The sequence below is a fragment of the Arachis ipaensis genome, chromosome B5, assembly GCF_059453495.1.
Source record: "Arachis ipaensis isolate K30076 ecotype BB chromosome B5, ASM5945349v1, whole genome shotgun sequence".
NCBI lineage: Eukaryota > Viridiplantae > Streptophyta > Magnoliopsida > Fabales > Fabaceae > Arachis > Arachis ipaensis.
In genome coordinates, this window is record NC_142440.1 from 127,355,040 (window position 1) to 127,377,153 (window position 22,114).

At 36.1% G+C, this 22,114-nt stretch overlaps 1 protein-coding gene across 1 annotated transcript; it reads right to left on the minus strand.

The window, feature by feature from the left end:
- Nucleotides 1-649: 649 nt before the first annotated feature.
- LOC107643893 (calcium-dependent protein kinase 10) lies at nucleotides 650-5,250 on the minus strand. The gene is made up of 7 exons (XM_016347643.3): nucleotides 4,362-5,250; nucleotides 3,985-4,128; nucleotides 3,707-3,859; nucleotides 2,642-2,757; nucleotides 2,355-2,522; nucleotides 1,417-1,647; nucleotides 650-1,201 (listed from the first exon to the last, which is right to left on the minus strand). The coding sequence occupies exons 1-7, from the start codon at nucleotides 5,017-5,019 to the stop codon at nucleotides 1,028-1,030; spliced, it is 1,644 nt and encodes a 547-aa protein (XP_016203129.1). The 5' UTR covers nucleotides 5,020-5,250; the 3' UTR covers nucleotides 650-1,027.
- Nucleotides 5,251-22,114: the final 16,864 nt, after the last annotated feature.

Below are 22,114 nucleotides of genomic sequence, written 5' to 3' on the forward strand. Positions count from 1 at the left end.
GTTGTGATAACTATGCTTTGTTCTTCTTCCTTATGCATGATCATGCATAATTATACACAACTAATATGCTCTAAGATACCATGGTGACCCATGCATGCATAAATCATCAACAACAACAACAACAACAACAAATCCTTATCCCACTAAGTAGGGTCGGCTACATGAATCAAATGACGCCATTCTGCTCTGTCATGTATTATGTCTACAGAGAGACCGTTTACATGTAGATCTTGTTTGACCACCTCATGGATGGTCTTCTTAGGTCTTCCTCTGCCTTTCACCCCTTGTCCATCTTCCATCTCATCCACCCTCCTGACTGGATGTTCTATCGATCTTCTTCTCATATGTCCAAACCACCTGAGACGCGATTCAACCATCTTTTCCACAATGAGTGCTACTCTAACTCTCTCCCTTATATTTTCGTTCCTTATTTTATCCAATCGCATATGATCACTCTTCCATGCATGCATAAATCAAAACACAAAAATCAAAATATCCCGTATTTGCTAGAACTGAGTTATGATTATCTTATCAACACAAATTAATCACACAACCTTGCGCTCTGCGCAGATTGTTCGACTAGTTCTATAAAAAGTTATAACTTCATCTAACCAATGAGACAAGCTTTAAGTCGTTTTCTGCATACAAGTAAGGAAAATCACACTTACCAATTGAATTAAAAATACAAATATAACAGCACAGTGTGATATACAAAGAATATGTAACATCTTTTAGGCCTATACTATCTGCCCCGACATTTTTGCTGCCAAACTATAAACCATCATTAGTATGCAATTGTATTCCCCCAAAGCATGCTTCAGGCATGTAAGAAACCTAAGCTACGCAAAACCAACTCAAGCTCATTAGTATGGTTCAAATGTTCATAGGTAAACCATCCCAAAAGCTGATTTCACGGCGAGATTAAATAAGCCATATCTTAAGGCAGTGTAAGCAGTGGAAAGGAATAAGAAAAACCTAGAGAGCACTGAGGTTATATAAAACAATAATATTAACAACAATAATATAATTAAACCACTACAGCTTGACCACTGATACCGTCATGAAGCTGAAGAGAGCCGTCTTTCATCAAGTTTAGGCTCAAACTCTTGAATCTCTCCCTTGAATATTGCCTAGATGCTTTTCTCCAGTCAGTTCCAGTTTTCATCATGGCAACAAACTCCTCAAAACTGATGCGACCATCCTGTTAAGTGGAAACATAATTAGAAGCATTAGAAAGGCCAACAAAATTTGACAATATGTGGGATGAGATCTAGATCCCAAGCCAAAATGTAACATGAGAAGAGTATAATTGTGAATTTCCAAGAATGGTTTTATTCTATTAATATAATAAAGGTATCATTCGCAGATAATGAAATATGATAATTAAGAAATAAATGACAAGCAAGAAGATTAAACCTTATCAGTGTCAACTTCACGCATGATGTCATTCAAAACATCATGATCAGTTTCTCCTGACTCATCTGCTAATGCTTCCTGTAGTTCACCAAACTCAATATAACCACTACTGTCTTTGTCAAAATACTTGAATGCTTTGCGGAAATGCTCATCGTTCTCCATTTTTTGCAAGTGAATGGTAACAGCTACAAACTCCCCATAGTCAAGTATTCCATTCCCATCGACATCGGCCTAAAGTAATTCAATGCAACAATTCAACAAAGGAAACTGTCATTGAACCAAAAAATTGTATTACTCTTGGATTAGACATATGAATCACTTCAAACAATGGTAAGAAACTGTAGCATCAATATTTAATACCAAATATCACCTTAAAACACCTATAAGTAGACACCTAGACAAAATTTAATCATTCAATTGCATTAATTTTGGTTCCAAAACAGCTCCATATAACATGGGATGCAATGAGATATAGATAGGATTTAAAAAACTTCATTCAATGATAACCTGGCACTACTCATCATAAAAATGCAGCCTTTTGTACACAATCATTTAGCAAATCCAGAATGGTTCCAGAAGAACTCCATTAAACTTATTAATATGTCCTGATAAAAAAAGAGCTGATATTATATGAAGCAATTCGGTCATGAACACTGCTCCCTCTGCTCTACAATAATTGTCCAACAAAAAAAAAGCCACGGTAACAGTAAAAAATTATGTGACTAGACAAAACTGGCCTCATGGAAATTTAAAAAAAAAAAAAAACTTCAATGAATATTAGAATTACACTTACTCTTTTTCTTAAAGTTACATAATTATTACGCTTATAGATGTAAAAGAGAAATTAATACTAACCTAATATTATAAATAAGTAAATTTGAAACCTTTTAAAAAAATACAAACTGAAACAAAGGGAATAAACGATTATAGAAGCATACCACTTCCATCAGCAACTTTATCTCTGGCTCAGCCAATTGTGAACCAACTTTCCTCAACCCAGCCTTTAGTTCTTCGTATGTTACTCGTCCGTCTTTGTCGGTGTCCATCAATGTAAACATATCTTTGATTATTTCTACCTCTTCAACAGATAAATGATCTGCAATTACCTGAAGAATTCATCCAAAGAAAATCCAAATCCAAATCATGAACATTTCAACTTCCTCATTAATTTGATCCCGCAAAAACTTGAGCCAACAACAAGGCATATATGAAAGTGGATTCTAACCCGAAGAGCTTTCTTTTTGAATCTATTCATCATAGAAAACTGCTTAAGCCTTGACCTCACAAGATCACCTAATGGAACATTTGGAGCTTTCTTGGCATTTTGTAGCCATGGATGTGCTGCAAGCATAATTAAGAACAGTAAATGACACCACTTTCTACATTGGGTGGACTTGACTGACATTCAGCCTCCCTAGCCATGGGGATTCAAATATGTAATAATTTGTTCTCCTTTCAAAGGGAAATTGGACAATGGGGCAAAGGATCCAATGAGGACGAAAAACCTTTAGTTAAAACAAATAATAAGTCATCCTGTTGGAACACACATGACTTCAATATCTTTAACTTTTTTGAGGCCCATTGTTGCAAAATAAACCATAAATGCCAACGTTCAACTTCAGTGTTTATTCCCTTTAATCAATGAATCTATGTTAGACAAAGTGCACAAACATCCTTATATTTTAAACCCAAATTCAAATGAATTTCCAGCTTAGATTCTGAATGATAATTAAAATTCAATGTACACATAGCTTTAGCTTGCAAGCTACAAGTATGAGAAAAAAAAGCATCTACTTGGTGCCTTTTCTACACAGACCACAAATGAAGAATATGACTTTTTTTGAACATGTGGAAGATGCAACTATGGAAAATAGTGGTAATGGTTTTCAACCAAAGGTATGACCAATTCCACTATCATATTACAATCCTACCAAGAAAGTCTAAGGTGATTTCATTCCAAAATTTTCCACAATCTCCTTCCCAGTTCCCACCTACCTAACCAACCAAGCAGGACCTATAGATCCTCAAGTACCTGGCTATGTATTCTACTCTTCCCTCACAAACAACGAGACAAGGAATAAAATTCATCCACCGGAGCAGTAGCAACTCAACTGCTCAAGAATCGTTGTATGCATAATAGGCATTAAGCATAATAAAACCCATAACAAAACAAGAACAATGCTAACCAGACAAACAAAATATTTTACTCAACAAAACCGATACTTGATTGGCACGTACTCACCACAGAGAAAAGATATAATCTCCAAAGTATAAATAGCAAGGGACTTACCAAGCACCTGTTCAGCAGTCAAGCGCTTTTTAGGATCTGGTTCCAACATCTGCCGGACAAGGCTTTTAGCGCTATCTGATATATGTGGCCAAGGTTCCCTCTTGAAATCAATCACCCCCCTCAATATTGCCAGAGCCACACCTTGCTCCGTCTCTGCCACAAACCAAAACAAGAACACAAAAGCCATTAAAGAGAGAGAGAGAGAGAGGGGGTGGGGGGTGGGGGAGGACTGTAACACAATAAAAAAAAAATGCAACGGCTACTGGCAATGCAAGAACCTGCCCAAAACGGAGGAACCCCACAGAGCAAAATATAAAGGATCACACCAGCACTCCACACATCTACCTCCGGCCCATAATTCCTCTTCAATACCTCCGGCGCCATGTAGTAAGGACTCCCCACAATCTCCGAAAACCTCTCCCCTATACCAAAAGCAACATCAAAATTCACTTCAGTAAAAAAAAGAAAAAAAATTAATCCAACTAAACTCATCCAAGTCCAAGCAATCAATCAATAAATACAGTCACTTATTACCAAAATCCCAAAATTGAATTCGCCCGTTAAATTGAAGTGAACATAGGTTAATTCAAGCACAGAACAAAAGAAAAAACCAAACTAATCCACCAATTCATTTCCTGTTTTTTCCATATCATACCTGGCTTGAAGAACACAGACAAGCCAAAATCAATGGCCTTGAGGGGCGAATTCTCCTTCTTGTTAGCAAACAAGAAATTCTCAGGCTTGAGGTCTCTATGCATGACACCGTTAGCGTGGCACATCCTAACAACCTCCGCGATCGTCCGGAACACTCCGGCGGCGGCGCGCTCGCTGTAGTGTCCCCTGGCAACGATCCTGTCGAAGAGCTCGCCGCCCTCACAGAGCTCCATAACTATGTGAACGTTCTCGTCGTCCTCGTAAGCTCCCTTCAGCTGCACCACGTTCGGATGCGGCGGCAGCGTGGACATGATCTTCACCTCGCGCCGCACGTCGTCTACGTCGACAGCGGTGCGGAGCTTCCGCTTCGAGATGGACTTACATGCGAGAGCTTCTTTGGTCTCGCGGTCAGTGCAGAGGTAGGTTATGCCGAATTCGCCGCGGCCCAGCTCACGGCCAAGTATGTAATCGTCGCTGATTCGGGCCCGGTGCTGCGGGCCCGCGGGGATGTCGTTGTTGAGGACGCGGATCGGGTTGGCTGGCCGGGCCGGAGTGGAGGAAAAGGGGTTCGGTTTTCGGTTGTTGGTGGTAGGCTTTGTGATTGTGGTTGTTGTGCTGTCTACTACATCTGCTCTGGCGCAAGCGTTGCAGTTTCCCATCCTTTTTCTTTTTATTTGTTTATTTTCTTGTTTTATTCGGTTTTGGAGGTTTAATTTAGAGTTGGGAGTGACCACTGAATACAGACCAGAGCGGCGGGTTTGTCCCGCCAGTTGGGTTTTCCCGGCGGGGAAGCGAGGCTAGCGAGACAAAAGGGGGCAGTTTGTGTGAACGTTGGTAAGTTTAGTTGAGAAAAAGTAAATCACCTTTTGGTATTAAGTACACCTTACCTCTTATAATAATATAATAATAACAGAAAAAGACTAGGAAAAAAAATCTTCTAACACTAAGAGTTAATATTCAAATTGGTCTCTAAAATTTGACCTCCGACTTAATTTAGCTCTCAAAATTTTAATTGACTCTAATTGTACCCTGAAATTTTATCCCGCGTCTTAATTTGGCCCTTTCGTCATTATCCGTCACCGAAAAGCTGACTTGGCAATTTTGGTAGACACCTGACACTCTAGCAGTTAGATGACGTGGCAAAATGTTTGAAGACATCAATTTAACCCCTAAAAATTTTAAATAAAACTTAGAAGTCCTAATTTCTCCAAATCGCAAGAGTGTCTCTAAGAGGTGAGAAGAATGTTGGGAAGTAGCAGCCAAGGCTTAGGTAGCTCTAGTAGAGCTCGTTCGCATGGTGGTTGGGTGAAGAACACACACCGTGACAGAGGTGGGAAGGTTCCGCATTAGTGCGGTTGTGGGTTGCGTCCTATTTTTCGGTGGTCTGGGACGGATTACAATCCAGAAAGACCATTCTATGGATGTTCTAACTATAATGTGAGTTGGTTGAATTATTGCAAGTTGATTGTGTGTCTTATTTCTCAAATGCTTGTTGGTTTTGTAGTTGTTCTTCCTCTCATTTTTTTGAATTTTTGGTGTTGTAGACTACCGATAAGAGATGGTATGACTTTTTTAAATGGGCAGATGTTGAAGAAGAAGAAGCGATAGTTGGCAGAAATGAAAGTTCAGTTAGTGAAGACTATTGGAAAATATCTCTGGGATGAAAAATTAGTGCAGTTGAAGCTGAAATTAGAATATTAAAAATGTGGAATATTATGTTGTCTGTGTTTGTTATTATTTTTGGAATTGTGATTGTAGCTTGTGGATTAGGTGGGATGAAATATATGTAACTGTGATATCAGTTATGTGAATGAAGCATTGTTATGTATTTAATGACAAAATAGAAATGGAATTTTATGTTCTCTTGCTAATGATATATCCTGTAAAAAATTCTTTAAAACTGAGATTATATAAAAGAGAAGGTAAAACTTATGTCCAAATAAGTATCAGAAGAGCATAGTTTGATCAAATTGGTCAAACTGTTATGAGTCTGTATATGAAGATAAGATCAGGAGCTAGCTCTAATAACTATATATGTAGTATGCACTTCCATTAGTGAATAAATTTAAGTGTATAGTTCATTTGTGAAAACATTGAATACAAAATAATAACTTCGGCTCTCAATGATTATCTTCTTTGTTCCCATGAAAACAAAAATAGATGAGATGTTATGACAAAAGAAAATCTAATAGAACCTTTTGTGGTTCTTGCACTTGACAGAGGACCCACAAATAAGTAATTCATTAAGTAATTCATAGTCATTAATCATTGTCAATATCACAGCATTAGCAATAGCAGTATCTATATCATACTTTAAATACCCTAGATAACATAGTTTCAAATATCCTAAACCAAAACAGATTACTTTACATAACATAGTAACAAAATATCAAAATAGCATAGTTTGATCAAATGCTCTCTACAAAATATGTTCTACACAACTTCCAGTCAACATTGCAAATAGTTTTTTATTTTGTTGTTGGTGGTTTGAAGCCCAGGGTGGAGACGAATGTCATAAACTCTGCCAAGCGTGTAGCTGTCCCAGAACTTGCTCCTTGCATTGGGTCCACATTGAAAGTTGTTTTCCTCTTAGATTGCAGCTTGTCAGGCCTTGTCACCTATTGTGGAGGTGGAGGTGGGTCTGATGAAGGGACCTAGTGAAATTGTTAACAGAAATAGTGACCAATACAACCTAATAAAAACCAATCAATATATTATCAAATAGTATCAATCAATTAGATCTACCCAACATTTACTCGTGTATTATAAACCAATACAAACCAGTTAATAGTTAATCAAATATTAGAAACCAATCACTACCTGTTCCTGATTTTCTGGCTGTGAGTAAGTGGGTTGAGTGAGTACAATCTCTGAAGTATTTGCATCATCAACAGCTTGCCCTGGTGCTAATGGAGCATTTTCATTAATCTCAGCAACTTGAGTGTTAGTAGTAGCAGCATTTGCTGGATCTGTAGTCTCTCCAACCTTAGAACCTTTTTTCTTTTGCAACAACAGTCGCTGCTGCATTAACAAGGGCACTAGCAAGGTCATCAGCTTTCCTATGAGTGCAACTCCTCTTTGTATGCCCTCTCGTACCACAGTAAGTACATGTGAATTCTTTGTATTTCCTCTTCAACTTGGTTTCAGTTTTTGACTTCTTAACACTAGATGGCTCTTCATCAGCATCCTTCCGTCTTTTTTGGGTTATTGGTGAAGGATTACCATGTGTTCATAACACGCAGCGGAAGAAAAGAATCCTAAAGATCTATTTTTGTGTTTAAACTTTATTCCAATAATATATAGATCAGATCTGAATACTTTTAGACGCTTTAGTAAAAATCACTTTCTCCTTCGATGGTACGAAAGCGCTATGCGTATCCACACCGAGACCAACCTTTGCTGTCAACTCCATGACCAATGGACATCTGATCTAAATTGAGAAACCTCTTGCAACTCTTTGCACGTCACAAAATTCTTTTCCAAGAATCAAGCTCACATACGTTTATATGTGTAGAGGTAAAGGAATAAAACCCTTTTTATTCTCTTCACATTCCTGTACTCTTGACGTACATATATATAGTATGAGATTTGTAACTGATTTTAAATTTGATTCTCAATTCAAATTTAAATCATATCTTGTTATTTTAAATTTGAATTTTTCAAATTTATGAATCATATCATAATTCAATTTGAAACAGAATCAATTAGGATCTCATCCAAATTTAAAATTCAAATTCAAAAATAGAATAACTAATTATTCTCAAATCTCATTTAATATTCTCAATTATCATACTATTATTATATTCTTGGTGCTAGCAAAAAATATAATAATATTCCATCTGAATTAATATAATTATTTATTTGATCAAATTAAAATAATAATTAAATAATTCTACAGCAAAGATTAGAACACTCGTTAGTGTGTGACCCCATAGGTTCAATACTAAGCGGGTAGTAAATTAGTCATACTAAATTTACTAATCAAGGTTGGCGTCTAGCAACACTCCTCAACAACCCGATAGTATGAAGTAATATAATTTTTACTAAGAACCTTAGAAGAACAAAGTAATTCCTTCCATCTTTTCAGCTCTTGGTTAACCTTTAGAGTATGGTTTAATTGTCAAACTCTAACTTGTTACCATTATTATAATGAATTGTGAATGACCTAAGAAACTCATTTCTTCATTCATTCAATCCCCTTGACCAAGGTTTTATTCATCTCAGTCATTATAATCATAGAGCTCAAACTCTTTACCGAGAGTTGACGAATTCCTTATTGACTAATAATTAATTCTACAAGTATTTAAATCATACCCAATATCCATTCAACTAGCACCTTAGGGTATTAGGTATCCGGAATCAAAGTATAATAAATACATTGTTAATTACTATGATAGTCGCAGGTCAAAGAAAACTCTATTACTATGTTCATCTTGAGAATATCCTATTGACAAATATACGGTAATTATAACCATTAGGAATTCACAAAATAAGTCAGTTCAATGGTCATATCTCTATATGCACCATATATATATATATATATATATAATTTAATAAATAAGATATATTAATCTTCATCCAATGAAGACCATTATATATATATTGATCTTTTCGAATTATTAATGTCCTTTTTAATAATCCTATGACCAAGAACAATTTAGATTAAATTATAAAAGATTTATCTCTCAATATTATGATCACTATCACAATGATAAATCTCTAAATTTAATCAAGGACCTTATTGTATTAACATTTTAATATAATAACAATAACAAATTATTTGACACATGATTGATTAGATTGTGGTCATACTATTTATTCCCAACAATCTCCCACTTACACGAGAGCCAATCATGATAGATTGGATCTTGGGCATACTATTATCTCAATAATCTCCCACTTGCACTAGAGCCAATCAATCATGTGTATAATTTTTCAATACACATTTGTATTTATCAAAACTCTTTTGACCTTAAACACCTTTGTTCTTGAGCATGTTTGCTTGACCTTTTGTAAAATACACCTAGTGCATAATAAATATCACGTTTTCTCAAAACATGAAATCTCCCACTACAATAGTGCATAATTTTATTTTAAGAACAATCCTCATTGAACGTCATACTATTTATTCCCAATAATTGGCCCTGGCTTTCGCTTCATTTTAGGCGCATGAGGCCTATTTTGTTTACTTCTCTCCCAAAGATCTTGTCCTGGTATTGGATTGAGAGAGTGCTTGTAGGTATCTCTATAGGCTTCCATGGTCAGCCAATGATGACAAAAATCCTCAGGATTTTGATTTATCTTGGAGATGGCTGCACATGCATGGACACACGGCATGCCTACAAAGACAGATGTTATGAAATAGTATCTAACAATCTATTTAAATAGAGACCAATCACCAGAGACAAAAAAAATAGTGAAACAAATAACAACACTTAAATGAATACAAACTAGTCACTATCTAATCTAAACTATGTTTAATTAAATGAATACAAACCAGTCACTATGTAATCTAAACTATGAATACAAACCAGTCACTATCTAAACTATGTCTAAACTATGTTTAATCAATTAAAAGTGTTTTGGCTACCATTAAAAAAAAAGAAGAATTAAAACAAGAATATTTTGTTAAAGGTATTTGGTTTAATTTCAATCTGTCTCATGCAATCCTTAATCATGAAACATGAAAGAATAAAGCAAGTAAAATTAACAATATTTGGATATAATTACATATATAATTGTTCCCAATCCAAAACACTTATGGTGGTCATTGATGCAGACAGAGTTGGTAGGATTTAGAAATAGCTAAACACGAAGGATTAAGCTTTTACAAGGATAATTAATAGCAGAGTATTTCAGACACCAAAAGAAAAAACATCCATTTTATTTCCCATTTAAAGGGAATGTTAAAAGTGATCATAAGTGATTAATGGGAGGAAAAATTAGAACATTAAGAAGGAAAGTTAAAGATACGATATAATCCCCATTTACTCAAACTTCTTCAAATATTTTTACCAAAAGAACACATTCTTCTATTTAACAAATTGATATGCCAAGAGTTGAAGTCAACTAATGTTAATGAAGCACATACTAGGACAAACACAAGATTCATGTAGAAAATTTAAGGGAAGGGTTCTTGAGAAATAAAATAGACTTCACTTTAATCATCAAGTCAATCCTTCCCTCGAAGATTCCAACTAGTAATCACACCCTTAAAGTTCATGTATAAAAGTAGGATTCTTTTATCAAAATTATATTCTTCTTATGATCATTAGATAATGCAGTACTCCCTTTTCACTATATCAGCACTCTTGTAAATAATAGTACAAGAAAGAACAAGGAAACATATGAAAGCAAAATTGTCATGTGTGTTCATTAGTCAAGGGACGGGAATTCAAGCCCCCATTTTAATATATAAATGCACTGAAATCTTGAATATGATCATCTACGACACCTCCAAGCCATAGTACTAATCTCAATATCTAAGGAAAATCAAGTAGTTCAGTTCATGATTATCACTTAATTTCAGATGTATAATAAAACATTCATGGTGGTCATTGATGCAGACAATATTCAGCACAGAGAATACTTTATTTTTACAAGAAATTACTCAATCAACAATTAAATTAAAATGAGATATAAAGGAGTAAAATTGTTATTTTAAAATGGAATATAAAGAATCAAAGACTGCTCAAACAGACAAAGAATTGAACGATTCAGTTGATCACATCCACACACATGCAAAAAAATTAAACCCTAACATACAAAAACTCTATCATCATCAACAACCATAATCAACCACATTCTCCCAAAGTTTCACTGATGAAGTAGAGTGAAAAAAATGAAAAATAACCCACAACCAACATTTTGAGAAAAACAGAGCACGGTAGTTGAGAGCAACGATTTTGTTACTAACCTGTTTTTCAAAAGATGACTCCCAGGTAATTAATCTTCATAATGGGGTAGAAACAAGTAAGAAAAGCTTCAAATATCCATTATTGCGATACCCATGGTGCTTCTCTGATGGGAAGGAAAATGAGGGGAAGTGGAGGAAGAGAGATGGTCAATTGGGTTTCACCTTTGAAGTGGTTAATGTTTGGATTTTCATTTAACCCCTTTCTCATTTCAACGACGTCGTTTCTAAAGATTTCGACACGAACAGTAAAACAGCGTCATTTTGAGACTGCCAGGTGTCATTTAAAATCGCTAGGTCAGCTCTCCAGTGACGAAAAATAACGGAAAGGCCAAATTGAGGCGCGGGGTAAAATTTCAGGGTACAATTAGAGTCAATTGAAATCTAAAAGGCTAAATTGAGTCGGGGGTCAAATTTTAGGGGCCAATTTGAGTATTAACTCGATGTTCTAATCACTCTTAAATTTGAAATATTTATTATTTGTGAGTTCCACTATTTTAATCCAAGGATGATTAATGGTATATTTTTTTCTCTAAAGTGACAGTATAATTTTAGAGGAGCCAAATCCAAAAGACTAATAGTAATAATCGATTGCATATGTTTAATAGTAATGCTACACATTTAAATTTTTTTATAAATCAAGTCTAATCAAGTTAAATATTAAGACTTGGAGTAATACTATCTGTTATGAGAGTTACCTCTGGTGGGCTGGCCCGCCCCGACCCGCATAATGACGTGGTCCTGAAACCTCACTCCGTTCCTGCCTAACAGTAGGCTGGCGAGCCAAGATACTAGGAAGAGTGTCGAAACTCATGAGCGCGTCCGCAACAGATTCACGTAATCAGAATTTGCCACCAAATGAGTTAAACAAAGTTTTCGACGTGCAGAAAATATTGTTGTAAACCGGTCCGACAGGCGCAATGAGATGTTTGAGGTTCGTGAAATGCAATATAGCTCTATATACACTGTTATCCTTGTGATGCATGGGAACTTGTCTCTCAACAAATTTCTCTCGGCAAGTATACCGAATTATCGTCAAGTAAAACTCACAATAGAGTGAGGTCAAATCCCACAGGGATTGATTGGTCAAGCAACTTTAATCAGAGGAATGTTCTAGTTGAGCTAAGCAGAAATTGAGTTGATATTTGCAGAAACGTAAATGGCGGGAAAGTAAATAACAGAAAGTATAAATGCTGGAAATACAGAGCAAAATGTAAATGGCAGAAAGTAAATTGCAGAATCTTAAATGGGGATTTGGGGAAATGAACATAAAAGTAAATGGCAGAAAGTAAAGAGAATGGGTAAGATCAGAAATGAGGGATTCATTGGGCTCAGGAGATGTTGTATTCTCCGGATCAAGTTCATTCTCATCTCTTCCTCAATCAATGCATTCATTGATCTCCTTGGCAATCTTAAGTGATTGGATTCCAATTCCTTGGCAACCCAATCTCTCAAATCTTAATCAATAGCCAATTCCTTGGTCTAATTGCTCATGAGAAGAGATGAAGTATGATCACTGATTATACCACATGTATTCCCAAATCAAAGTGTTGGTAGGATTATATGTCACTATATCCATCCAAACCCCAATTTGGTCCAACATGAGAAAGCATTTCTAGCATGATCTCTTCATTCCTCTTCCAAGGTTCCGAAGAGATCCAAGTATGAATAGCTTCTTTTCCAAGACAACTACCCAATAGGATGAAGATTGAAAGCTTTCTAGTAAAATCAAGAGAAAAGAAAGAAGAAGAATAATGAAAACTATTATTGATCCATCAAATTACAACAGAGCTCCCTAACCCAATGAAAGGGGTTTAGTTGTTCATAGCTCTAGAAATGGAAAGCATAAATGAAAAGTACATTCTCAAAATAAAACTAGAAGTTGCAGAGAGAGTAAAATATACAGAGTGTAGTTCTCCAAAATGCCAAAAGCCCTCTACTAGTTCAAAACTACTCCTATATATACTACTCTTCTGATCTTCTAGTTGGCTCTTCAAGTCTTGGATATGGACCTTTGGATCTTTAGTTGAAGCAGTTACAGTCTTCAATGGGCTTAGCTTTGCTTGCAGAAAAGTGTGAATTAGGCATGGACGTTAGTTAGGATGTTAGTGGTGTTAACGTTAAGTGAAAATGTGGGTTCGAGAACGTTAGTGATGATCACCTTTTTCACTAACATTCCAAGCCAAAAATGATCCACGTTAACTTCAACGTTAGTGGCACTAACGTGACCACTAACGTTGCCTCTTGGTCCTTCGCAAACTTTATTGGCATTCACCTTTTCCAATAACGTTGCTTATTGCCCCTTTTTCCCACGTTAGAGTTCACGTTAGTATAACTAACGTGACCCTTAACATGGGCATGCCTAAGCTTCGAGAGCGTTAGTGACACTTACCTTTGTCACTAACGCTTCAAACGCCCCTTCTTCCCACGTTAGTGCCTCACGTTAATTGCATTAACGTGACCACTAACGTGGTGGTGATTGTCATCTCCAACGTTAGTGACAAAGGTGAGTATCACTAACGTTGGCCCATTATTTCTTTCCTCCATGTTAGCTTCCACGTTAATGTAATTAACGTGGCAACTAACGTGGGCAATATTGGCTTAGTCCAACGTTAGTGACAAAGGTGAGTGCCGCTAACGTTGGCGATTCCTTGCTCCTCCCACGTTAGAGTTCACGTTAATGTAATTAACGTGACTCTTAACATGGCCAATTGTGCCCTTTTGGAATGTTAGTGGTATTCACTTTTTGGAGCTTCCCTTTTCCTCCACATTAGCTTCCACGTTAATGTAATTAACGTGGCCACTAACGTGGGCTATGATGGCTTTCGAAGTCGTTATTGGTGATCACTTTCTCCATTAACGTTGCAAGCTAGCTCCCATTCCACGTTAGTGGTCACGTTAGTTAGACTAACGTGGCTACTAACGTGGCTCTTCCTTGCTTTCTTTGTCCTGAAATCAAGCAAATAAAGTGCATCAAAGCTTGGTTCTAAATCATGAGATCATGCATCATCCATTTCATCATTCAATTCATGCATAATTCTCATAAAATCATGTAAAGTTCACAATGTTTGCTTGAATCAATATGTAAGTGAATATCTACCCAAAACTTGCTTATTTACTAAGAAAATGCATGAAACTACCCTAAAATAGTAAAGAAAAGGCCAGTGAAACTGGCCAAAATGCCCTGGCATCACCTTGCACAACAACACTACGATTGTGGCCATTTTCAGGTCGAGCAACTTCCATGTCGCCACGTTCTTGCATGTTGCACTAACCAGCGTCTTGATTGGCGGCAAGTATATGTACATGATGTGTACAAGATGTCTAAAATTTGCAAGGTCTACAGAGATGAGTTTGTTCCGATAGGTGACCCATCTTCGTGGGTTAGATATGAAGGAGCGAAGGTGATCACCAATTGGACATTGAAGCATGCAATTAAAGGACGACCGAAGTCAACCCGCTACATGAATGGATGGATTCGCTGGATATGTGTGGTCCTTGCCGGTGTACCATGTGTGGACGAGAGGGACATAGCCGTAGCCGATGTCCTCACTGTGCAAGTCTAAGCTCTGTCGGAGGTCAATAGTTGTTAAGCTTTCTCCTATATTTCTCACTTTCTTATGCAACTGTTTTACGTATTTAAGCATTTTAGCCTAGTATGTAACTTTCTTACATATGTAAGCATGTGCACTTTTTTAAGGAGCTTTTTTACTTAATGCGTTAAAATAAAACATAACCAAATTTATAATAGTAAAGACAAGAACAAATAGAAACATCTAAATATACAATCAACCATACAATAAGGAACACAATACTAAATAAAAATGTCAAAAGATAACATTACACGTACAATAATACCGTCGAAAGATAAACTCAAACAGACTACAAGTGAAGAAAACTGCAACAGGTTACTTCTTCGGGGCCTTCTTGAAATAATGAGATAGGGTGTATTTATCTGAGGGAGCAATTTGTGTCCATAGATTATATGGACGACCCTCAAAAACAGCTGCATCCAGACCACTAGGTCTGCTACCACCACAACCCTTAGAAGCACCAACATCTGGCATGCTGGCTCTACCAGTGTCATAGATACCAAAAGCACTCATGCACAGAGCACTCAATCCACCATAATTATACTCGTATCTCTAGGTAATTCCCTCAAACTGCCTCTTTCTCCTGTGGATATTCATTCAAATCAAACAACTCGGTCTGTGACGATACGGAAAGATGAGGAGGATCAACAAGACGCAGTGATCAATCCATTGAAAAGTTGTTAGCATGACCTGATACGACACAACGACCAATTGATAGCCCAGAATCAACAGGCCTTTGCTGAGATGGCTTAAATAGATAATCTGTGTCTCTCAGTACCTGAGACAAACTGATGTCATCAATTCCAACCAATGGACTAAAGTGGCCATCAGGTGAAATTACCATCTGTGGTATGTACGGCTTTCCTAGATCCCTATCAAGCGTAGGTAATATTTTTATCTAAGAACCTGCCAAACGTAGGTCATGTTTAGTTTCTCCCAATGTGGTCAGCTGCAACTTTGGTCTACATGCAGGGAGTAGGAGACACGTTTCAACAGTTTGTTGTCCCTCTGTGCAAAATGCAACCTGCGTTTTACAGCTTCGATTTTCTTTTTTTCTCTTCCATGTCAATCGTGGACTACGTTTTGTAGGATTCTGTACTTGCAGTTCTATATCTATGTATAACATACCATGCACCAATATATTTGAATTACTCAATTTTTTACTCTATTATTAAATTAATTTCTATAGATTTTACATTAGTTTTTTACTTTCTTTTTTAGTGCTTCTGGAAAGAAAATATCCTTAGGGTCACATAAAGAAATGTAAAAGCAAAAAGTACTTGTTCACATTCTACAGGTCAAATTTTTTTTTCAGCAATGTGGATTAAGTACTAGTACGACAGTACCAACGTATTTATACTTGTTAACCTTCTAATTTTTACGTGTGTAAGTTTTTTTTTTGTTTAATTATTTTATTAGTTCTTATAGTTTTATTAAATTTGTAATTAAGTTATTATACTTTTTTTCTTTCAATTGGATTCTTACCCTACTTTTAATTTTATAATTAGGTCCTTCTTAGAATAAAAATATTAGAATTAACTAAATATTTCTTTACAAATTAAAGGTATTTATAATTAAAAATATAATTACATCTTTGACCACATGTATTTTGGGAGAAATATTCTATTAATGTTAATGTTTTTAACTTGAAAATGACCTAATTACAAAATCAAAAGCAGTGTAAGGATCTAATTGAAAAGAAAAAATATAGAAATCTAATTAAAAATTTAGTAAAATTATAAAAACTAACAAAGTAATTAAACTTTTTTTTGGATCTACTTGCAGTCTTACAAACCTGCAAAAGATGCTAAAAGGGTGTGTAATACTAATTAGGAGTTAATGCCCAAATTGGTCCCTGAAATTTTCAATTCGCATAAAATAAGTTCTCCACTTTTTAAAATGACCAAATGTATTTCTCACTCTCAGAAACGTAAATCTCTGTTAACCCAAAAGTTACTAGACGTTAAAACGTCGCTAATGTGTATAGATAAGTGCCAAGTTGGCAGTTTGATGTATGCCGATGTGGACACACAATAATTTCAACTCAAATTGGTGTCGCTGATTGCATGAAGCATGCATATGTATGAACATCCCTCTAGAATGAAAATGTTTTTGTGCGAGCATCGTGCTTGTATCATGCGTACGCACGATGCCAAAACCAGAATGAAAATGTTTTTGTGCGAGCATCATGCGAGTATCGTGCGTACGCAAGATGCCAAACTAGAATGAAAATATATTTGTACGAACATCGTGCGAGTACGGAGGGTACGCACGATGTTGAATATTATTGCTTCCTAGTGTAATTACTTCTTAATTGTTGCCATCTCAATTGCATGCTTATTTTTTCCTTATTTTTTTTCCAATATATGAACAAAAACCCTAGATAAGTTATGAAAAATGTGATGTAATTAGTGTTGTTTGAGTTCTTGGATTGATTTGGTGCAAAATTGGATACTTGGTTTGGTGTGTGGAGCTTTGGCTGAGGCTCGGGTTAGATTGTGAAGAAAATTCAAGGGTTGGAAATCGCCGTCAATAAGATAGGGTTTTTCTTAAAACCATTTTACTACCGAGAATTGTTATAAATTAATATCGATATGAGAATTATATTTTTGGTGATCATGTGAGTCTCATGAATTAGTATGTTTGATTGTTATGGTGATTAATTGATTGGATGGTAGCTTGAATTATTATATGGATATATGTATGTGCATGTGTGCATAATTATAATGGTGCAGTGTAATTGCCTATTATGATTATTGATGTGAGAGTTTGGGCCTAAGGCCGTGATAGGGTGAGGTATCCCTATTTGGTAAGATATGGTAAGTTGGATAATTGCCATTGTTGTGATTGGTTGTGAAATAATGATGTTTGATTGAATGATTGAATTGTTGATGAAAAATTTTGAAAAATGGATTAATTGTAGTAGAATTGTTTGATTAGGTGTGAAATAGGTAGAAATTGACAAATGATTATTAAGAATATTGAAAAATAGATTTGGAATGGTTTGAAACTGAATTGAATTGAGTTTTGGTAAGAATTGGCACTTGGGTGAATTTGGAAAAATAAGATTTTGACCAACTTTGACGGGTCATAACTTGGCGCTCAAAATTCAAAATTTAATGAAACTTATTTTGAATTAAAGTTAGTGAAAATATCTTTAAAACGGTTTAAGATTGAAGGAAAACATAATTTTGTAGCAAAAGTAATTGATATTTAAAAATGGGGGTTAAAAATTGAATTATGCAGAGTTGCAGAAGTTTTAGCAAAACTGAATCTTGCGCGTATGAATGGGTCATGTGTACACATAAATGTGAAAAAGAATTGAAATTGCACTAAGTATGAGGCATGCGTACGCATGATGTACAACCCGAATTGAATCGTGCTTATGACCAACTGTGCTGATTTTCTGAAAATGCTATTTTTGAACTATTTAACCTTCTCAACATGTGTTATAACCCCTGTTTACCCCGTGTGAAGTCGAATCACTAATTTATAAGCTTTGAATACACTGGAGAGGATTATAATAAGTTAATTTGAATTATAACTGGATAAACGCTTGGTTAAATCAGATAATATGGTTGCGGGGATGGTGATTCGTCCCACTCGCGATAAGGATGGTGGTATTATCCTGCTCACGAGTAAATGGAATTGGTAAATGATAATGAATTGGGGTTAATGAGTATAATAACTTAAGATATTACTGAAAGACATTGATATTGAATGATTGTTACCTAAATGGCTGGATTGGCAAAGTCTGGGTGGAATCTCGCTTGCGTGTTGATTAGATATCTGGTTTTGGCAAGGATGGAGATTTGTCCCGCTTGCATATTTATGATTGATAAGGATTTGATTATGGTCTCGATTATGTTAATGATGAAAATTATTATGATTGATATTATGGGGATGGTGGTTTTGTCCCACCCACGGTGAGGTTGGTAGCTTTATCCCGCTCATGGATTTGGCAAGTTGATGATTAAGGATTCTATAACACCCTGATTCTCCACAGAGTTATTCTTAGGAATTCTGTGATGAAAAATTCAATAGATGTCTGAGAATCACCTCATCATAAAATAATAAGGTGGATTTAGACTTGATAAGTGAAAAGAATAGATATACTGTGAGAGATAAAAGCGTGTCCTAAGCTGAAAACCGTACGAAACAAACTCCACCCTTTTATAATCAAACTGATTTTTTCCTCCATTATAAAGCCACATTTTTCTTTCTTTCTCCACATTTTTCTATCAAACATCATAAACATCATATCTTTCATTATTCATTTGAATTAATTAAAGAGGAGTGTAGATATACCATTAGACTAGTTAACGCATGATCAAACACACATTAAACCACTCTTTTTCTTGGTTCAACCGAACCATGACCATGAAACTAAAACCAAGAAAGAACTTAACCCTGATTAGTTGTAACTTCGTTCTTCCTCCTCTCATCACCGAACGAAACTAGGAAAGAACCATGGTCACCTCTTGCTCATTCACTGTGTTGCTTGCGTGTTGCTGAGGAAGGGAGCCATGAAGCTTTCTGCACTAATTCACCTCTTCTCCACCATATATGTGACAAACCCATATTTTATGATATATTTTGTGCTAAATTCAAGAGATTTATTCAATCATTCACCCACTTATTCATGTAAATTGCATGGTTTCACTTTTCCTTCCTTATTATGTGATATATGTGAAAAACATGTTTCCTATGCTTTAAAAATAATTATTTTAATTACCCTTTATTACCATTCGATGCCGTAATTTGTGTGTTGAGTAGTTTCAGATCTTCTAAGGTAGGAATAACTTAAAGGATAGAAAGGAAACATACAAAAATAGAAGGAAAGCACAAAATGGAGTTTTTGAAGAAACTGGCAGCGACGCGAACGCGTGACTGACACGGGCGCGCGCCATGAGCAGAACACAGATGACGCATACGCATGACCGAAGCGAACTCATGACAAGGAAAACTCCAAATGACGCGACCGCGTGACAGACGCCACACACCAGAAATTACAGAAAATGCTCCCAGCGATTTCTGAAACCCTTTTTGGCCCAGATCCAAGTCCAGAAGGCACAGATTAGAGGTTATGAAATAGGGGAATGCATCCATTCATTATCATGTCTTCAATTATTCACTTTTCATAGTTTAGATGTAGTTTTAGAGAGAGAGAGTTTCTCTCCTCTCTCTTAGGTTTTAGGATTAGGATTTCTTATTATTTCAATTTAGAATCTCAACTCTTCATCAGGTTCAATATTTCTTTTACTTTATATTTCTCTTTTACTTTCAGATACTTTAATGGTCTCATTCAATTACTTATGTTGCCAGATTGGCTTATGAACTCTTTATGTTTAGATTGATTTTTTTCTTATCAATGCAATTGAGGTATTTCAGAATTATAATTGTTTTCCTTTATTTATATAAATAATTTAGATTTTTCTCTTTTTGCTTTGGTTGATTAATTGGTAACTCTTGAGTTGTCAAACTCATTGTGATTGATAATTGTTATCTTTGCTGATTGATTTAAATTCCTATAACTCCAGTCTCTCCTTAGGAACTGACTAGGACTTTAAGTGTTAAATTGATTTATCCACTTAAATTATCTTCATAGTTAGAGGTTGACTTAGTGGAGAGCAAAATATAATTCTCATCACCATTGATAAGGATAACTAGGATAGAACTTCCGAATTTTCATACCTTGCCAAGAGTTTATTTTACAGTTATTTACTTATTTTACTTGTCATTTAAATTACTTGTCCCTCACCTTCAAAACCCCCAATTTACAAAACTCATAACCAATAATAAGAACATACCTCCCTGCAGTTCCTTGAGAAGACGACCCAAGGTTTAAATACTTCGGTTATCAATTTTAAGGGGTTTGTTACTTGTGACAACCAAAACATTTGTAAGAAAGGACTTTTGTTGGTTTAGAAGCTATACTTACAACGGGAATTTATTTTGAATTCTAGACCACGCAAAAGTTCTCTCTTCAAAATGGCGCCGTTGCCGGGGAACTGCAAACGTGTGCCTTATTATTGGTTATTGTAAATATTTTTCTTTTATTTGTTTATTTGTTTTTGTTTTCCCCTTTTTGTTTTTATTAGCTACTATGAATTCTCACCCCTCTCGCTTTGAGTTTGGTTCTAATATTGTTGAAGGAAACGGAAGTTATAGCAGGAACATGCATCAAGGTCAGAGCAATCAAAGATGGATGGAGCCAAAAGGATCTGATAAACCCTTTAGGCAACAACACCCTCCAAGATATCATGGACAAGGACCACTATACAATGCATACCAAGTTAATAGACATGGTGGACCACCTTGCAATTACCAACAAGCACCACCCTGTGCTTATAGACTATCCTCTCAACGTAGATTTGAACCACCACACTCACAAGTTCCTTTTCATCATTCACCATCATATGACCCTTATCCACCACAATCCCAATCTAATTGCTCCCAAGAACCACCACATTCTTATTTTGAACCCTCTCCCCCAACCAATGAAACCTCACACCCACCCCTACCTCCAGTGAATGACAAACTTCGTGTTCTTCTTCAAGAGCAAGCAAAGATAGAAAAGAGCGTACTGGAACTCACTACTGCCATAACTGAGGTAGTGAATTTAATAGCTTCTCGACATCTGAGAACTCAAAGTACTCCCATGGCTGCATGTGGAGAATCAAAAGAAGAGCGTAGCATGAAGGAGACACTAGAAACCTCTGTGGACAATGAGGAGCATGGCTTTGTACTGGAACGAGTAGAGGAAGCCATGATAGTTGTAGAGGAGGAAGTGGTTGAAGATTTAGGAGATGCTGAACCTCCGTGGGAATCAAGAACCGTAAAGGATTCCGCTGAGACATCCGAAATTGATGCCAAGGAGGACAGTGCACAACCTCCATAGCATATGCTTTGTGAAAAATTGGACGGAATAGACCAAGAAGTTGATTCCATGGGCAGTGACGATCTTGAATCAAGCTCTCCTAGTCACGAACTCACATCTGCAACTGAATTTCTTGAGCCTGAAGAACCTTACCCAAGTGAATACGAAGATGACGTCGAGGTAGATTTCTCTCAACCTCCAACGTATGACTTAAGTGATGAGAAAGACATAGAAGACTTTGATCAGGACGCAGTTGCAACTAAAGAATTTTGCAAAGAAGTGGAGGAATTCACAGAAGATTACAAGGGAGTAGAACTTACAGAACCACTGGAAACACCTATCCCAAGGCCATTACCACCTAATACAAG

Coding starts and splice junctions, on each gene's coding strand:
- LOC107643893 (XM_016347643.3), bottom strand. CDS start 5,019: ATGGGAAACTGCAACGCTTGCGCCAGAGCAGATGTAGTAGACAGCACA. Junction 3,860..3,984: donor GGTTCCTCCGTTTTGGGCAG/GTTCTTGCATTG, acceptor GGTTTGTGGCAG/AGACGGAGCAAGGTGTGGCT. Junction 1,648..2,354: donor TAAAGTTGCTGATGGAAGTG/GTATGCTTCTAT, acceptor GAATTACTTTAG/GCCGATGTCGATGGGAATGG.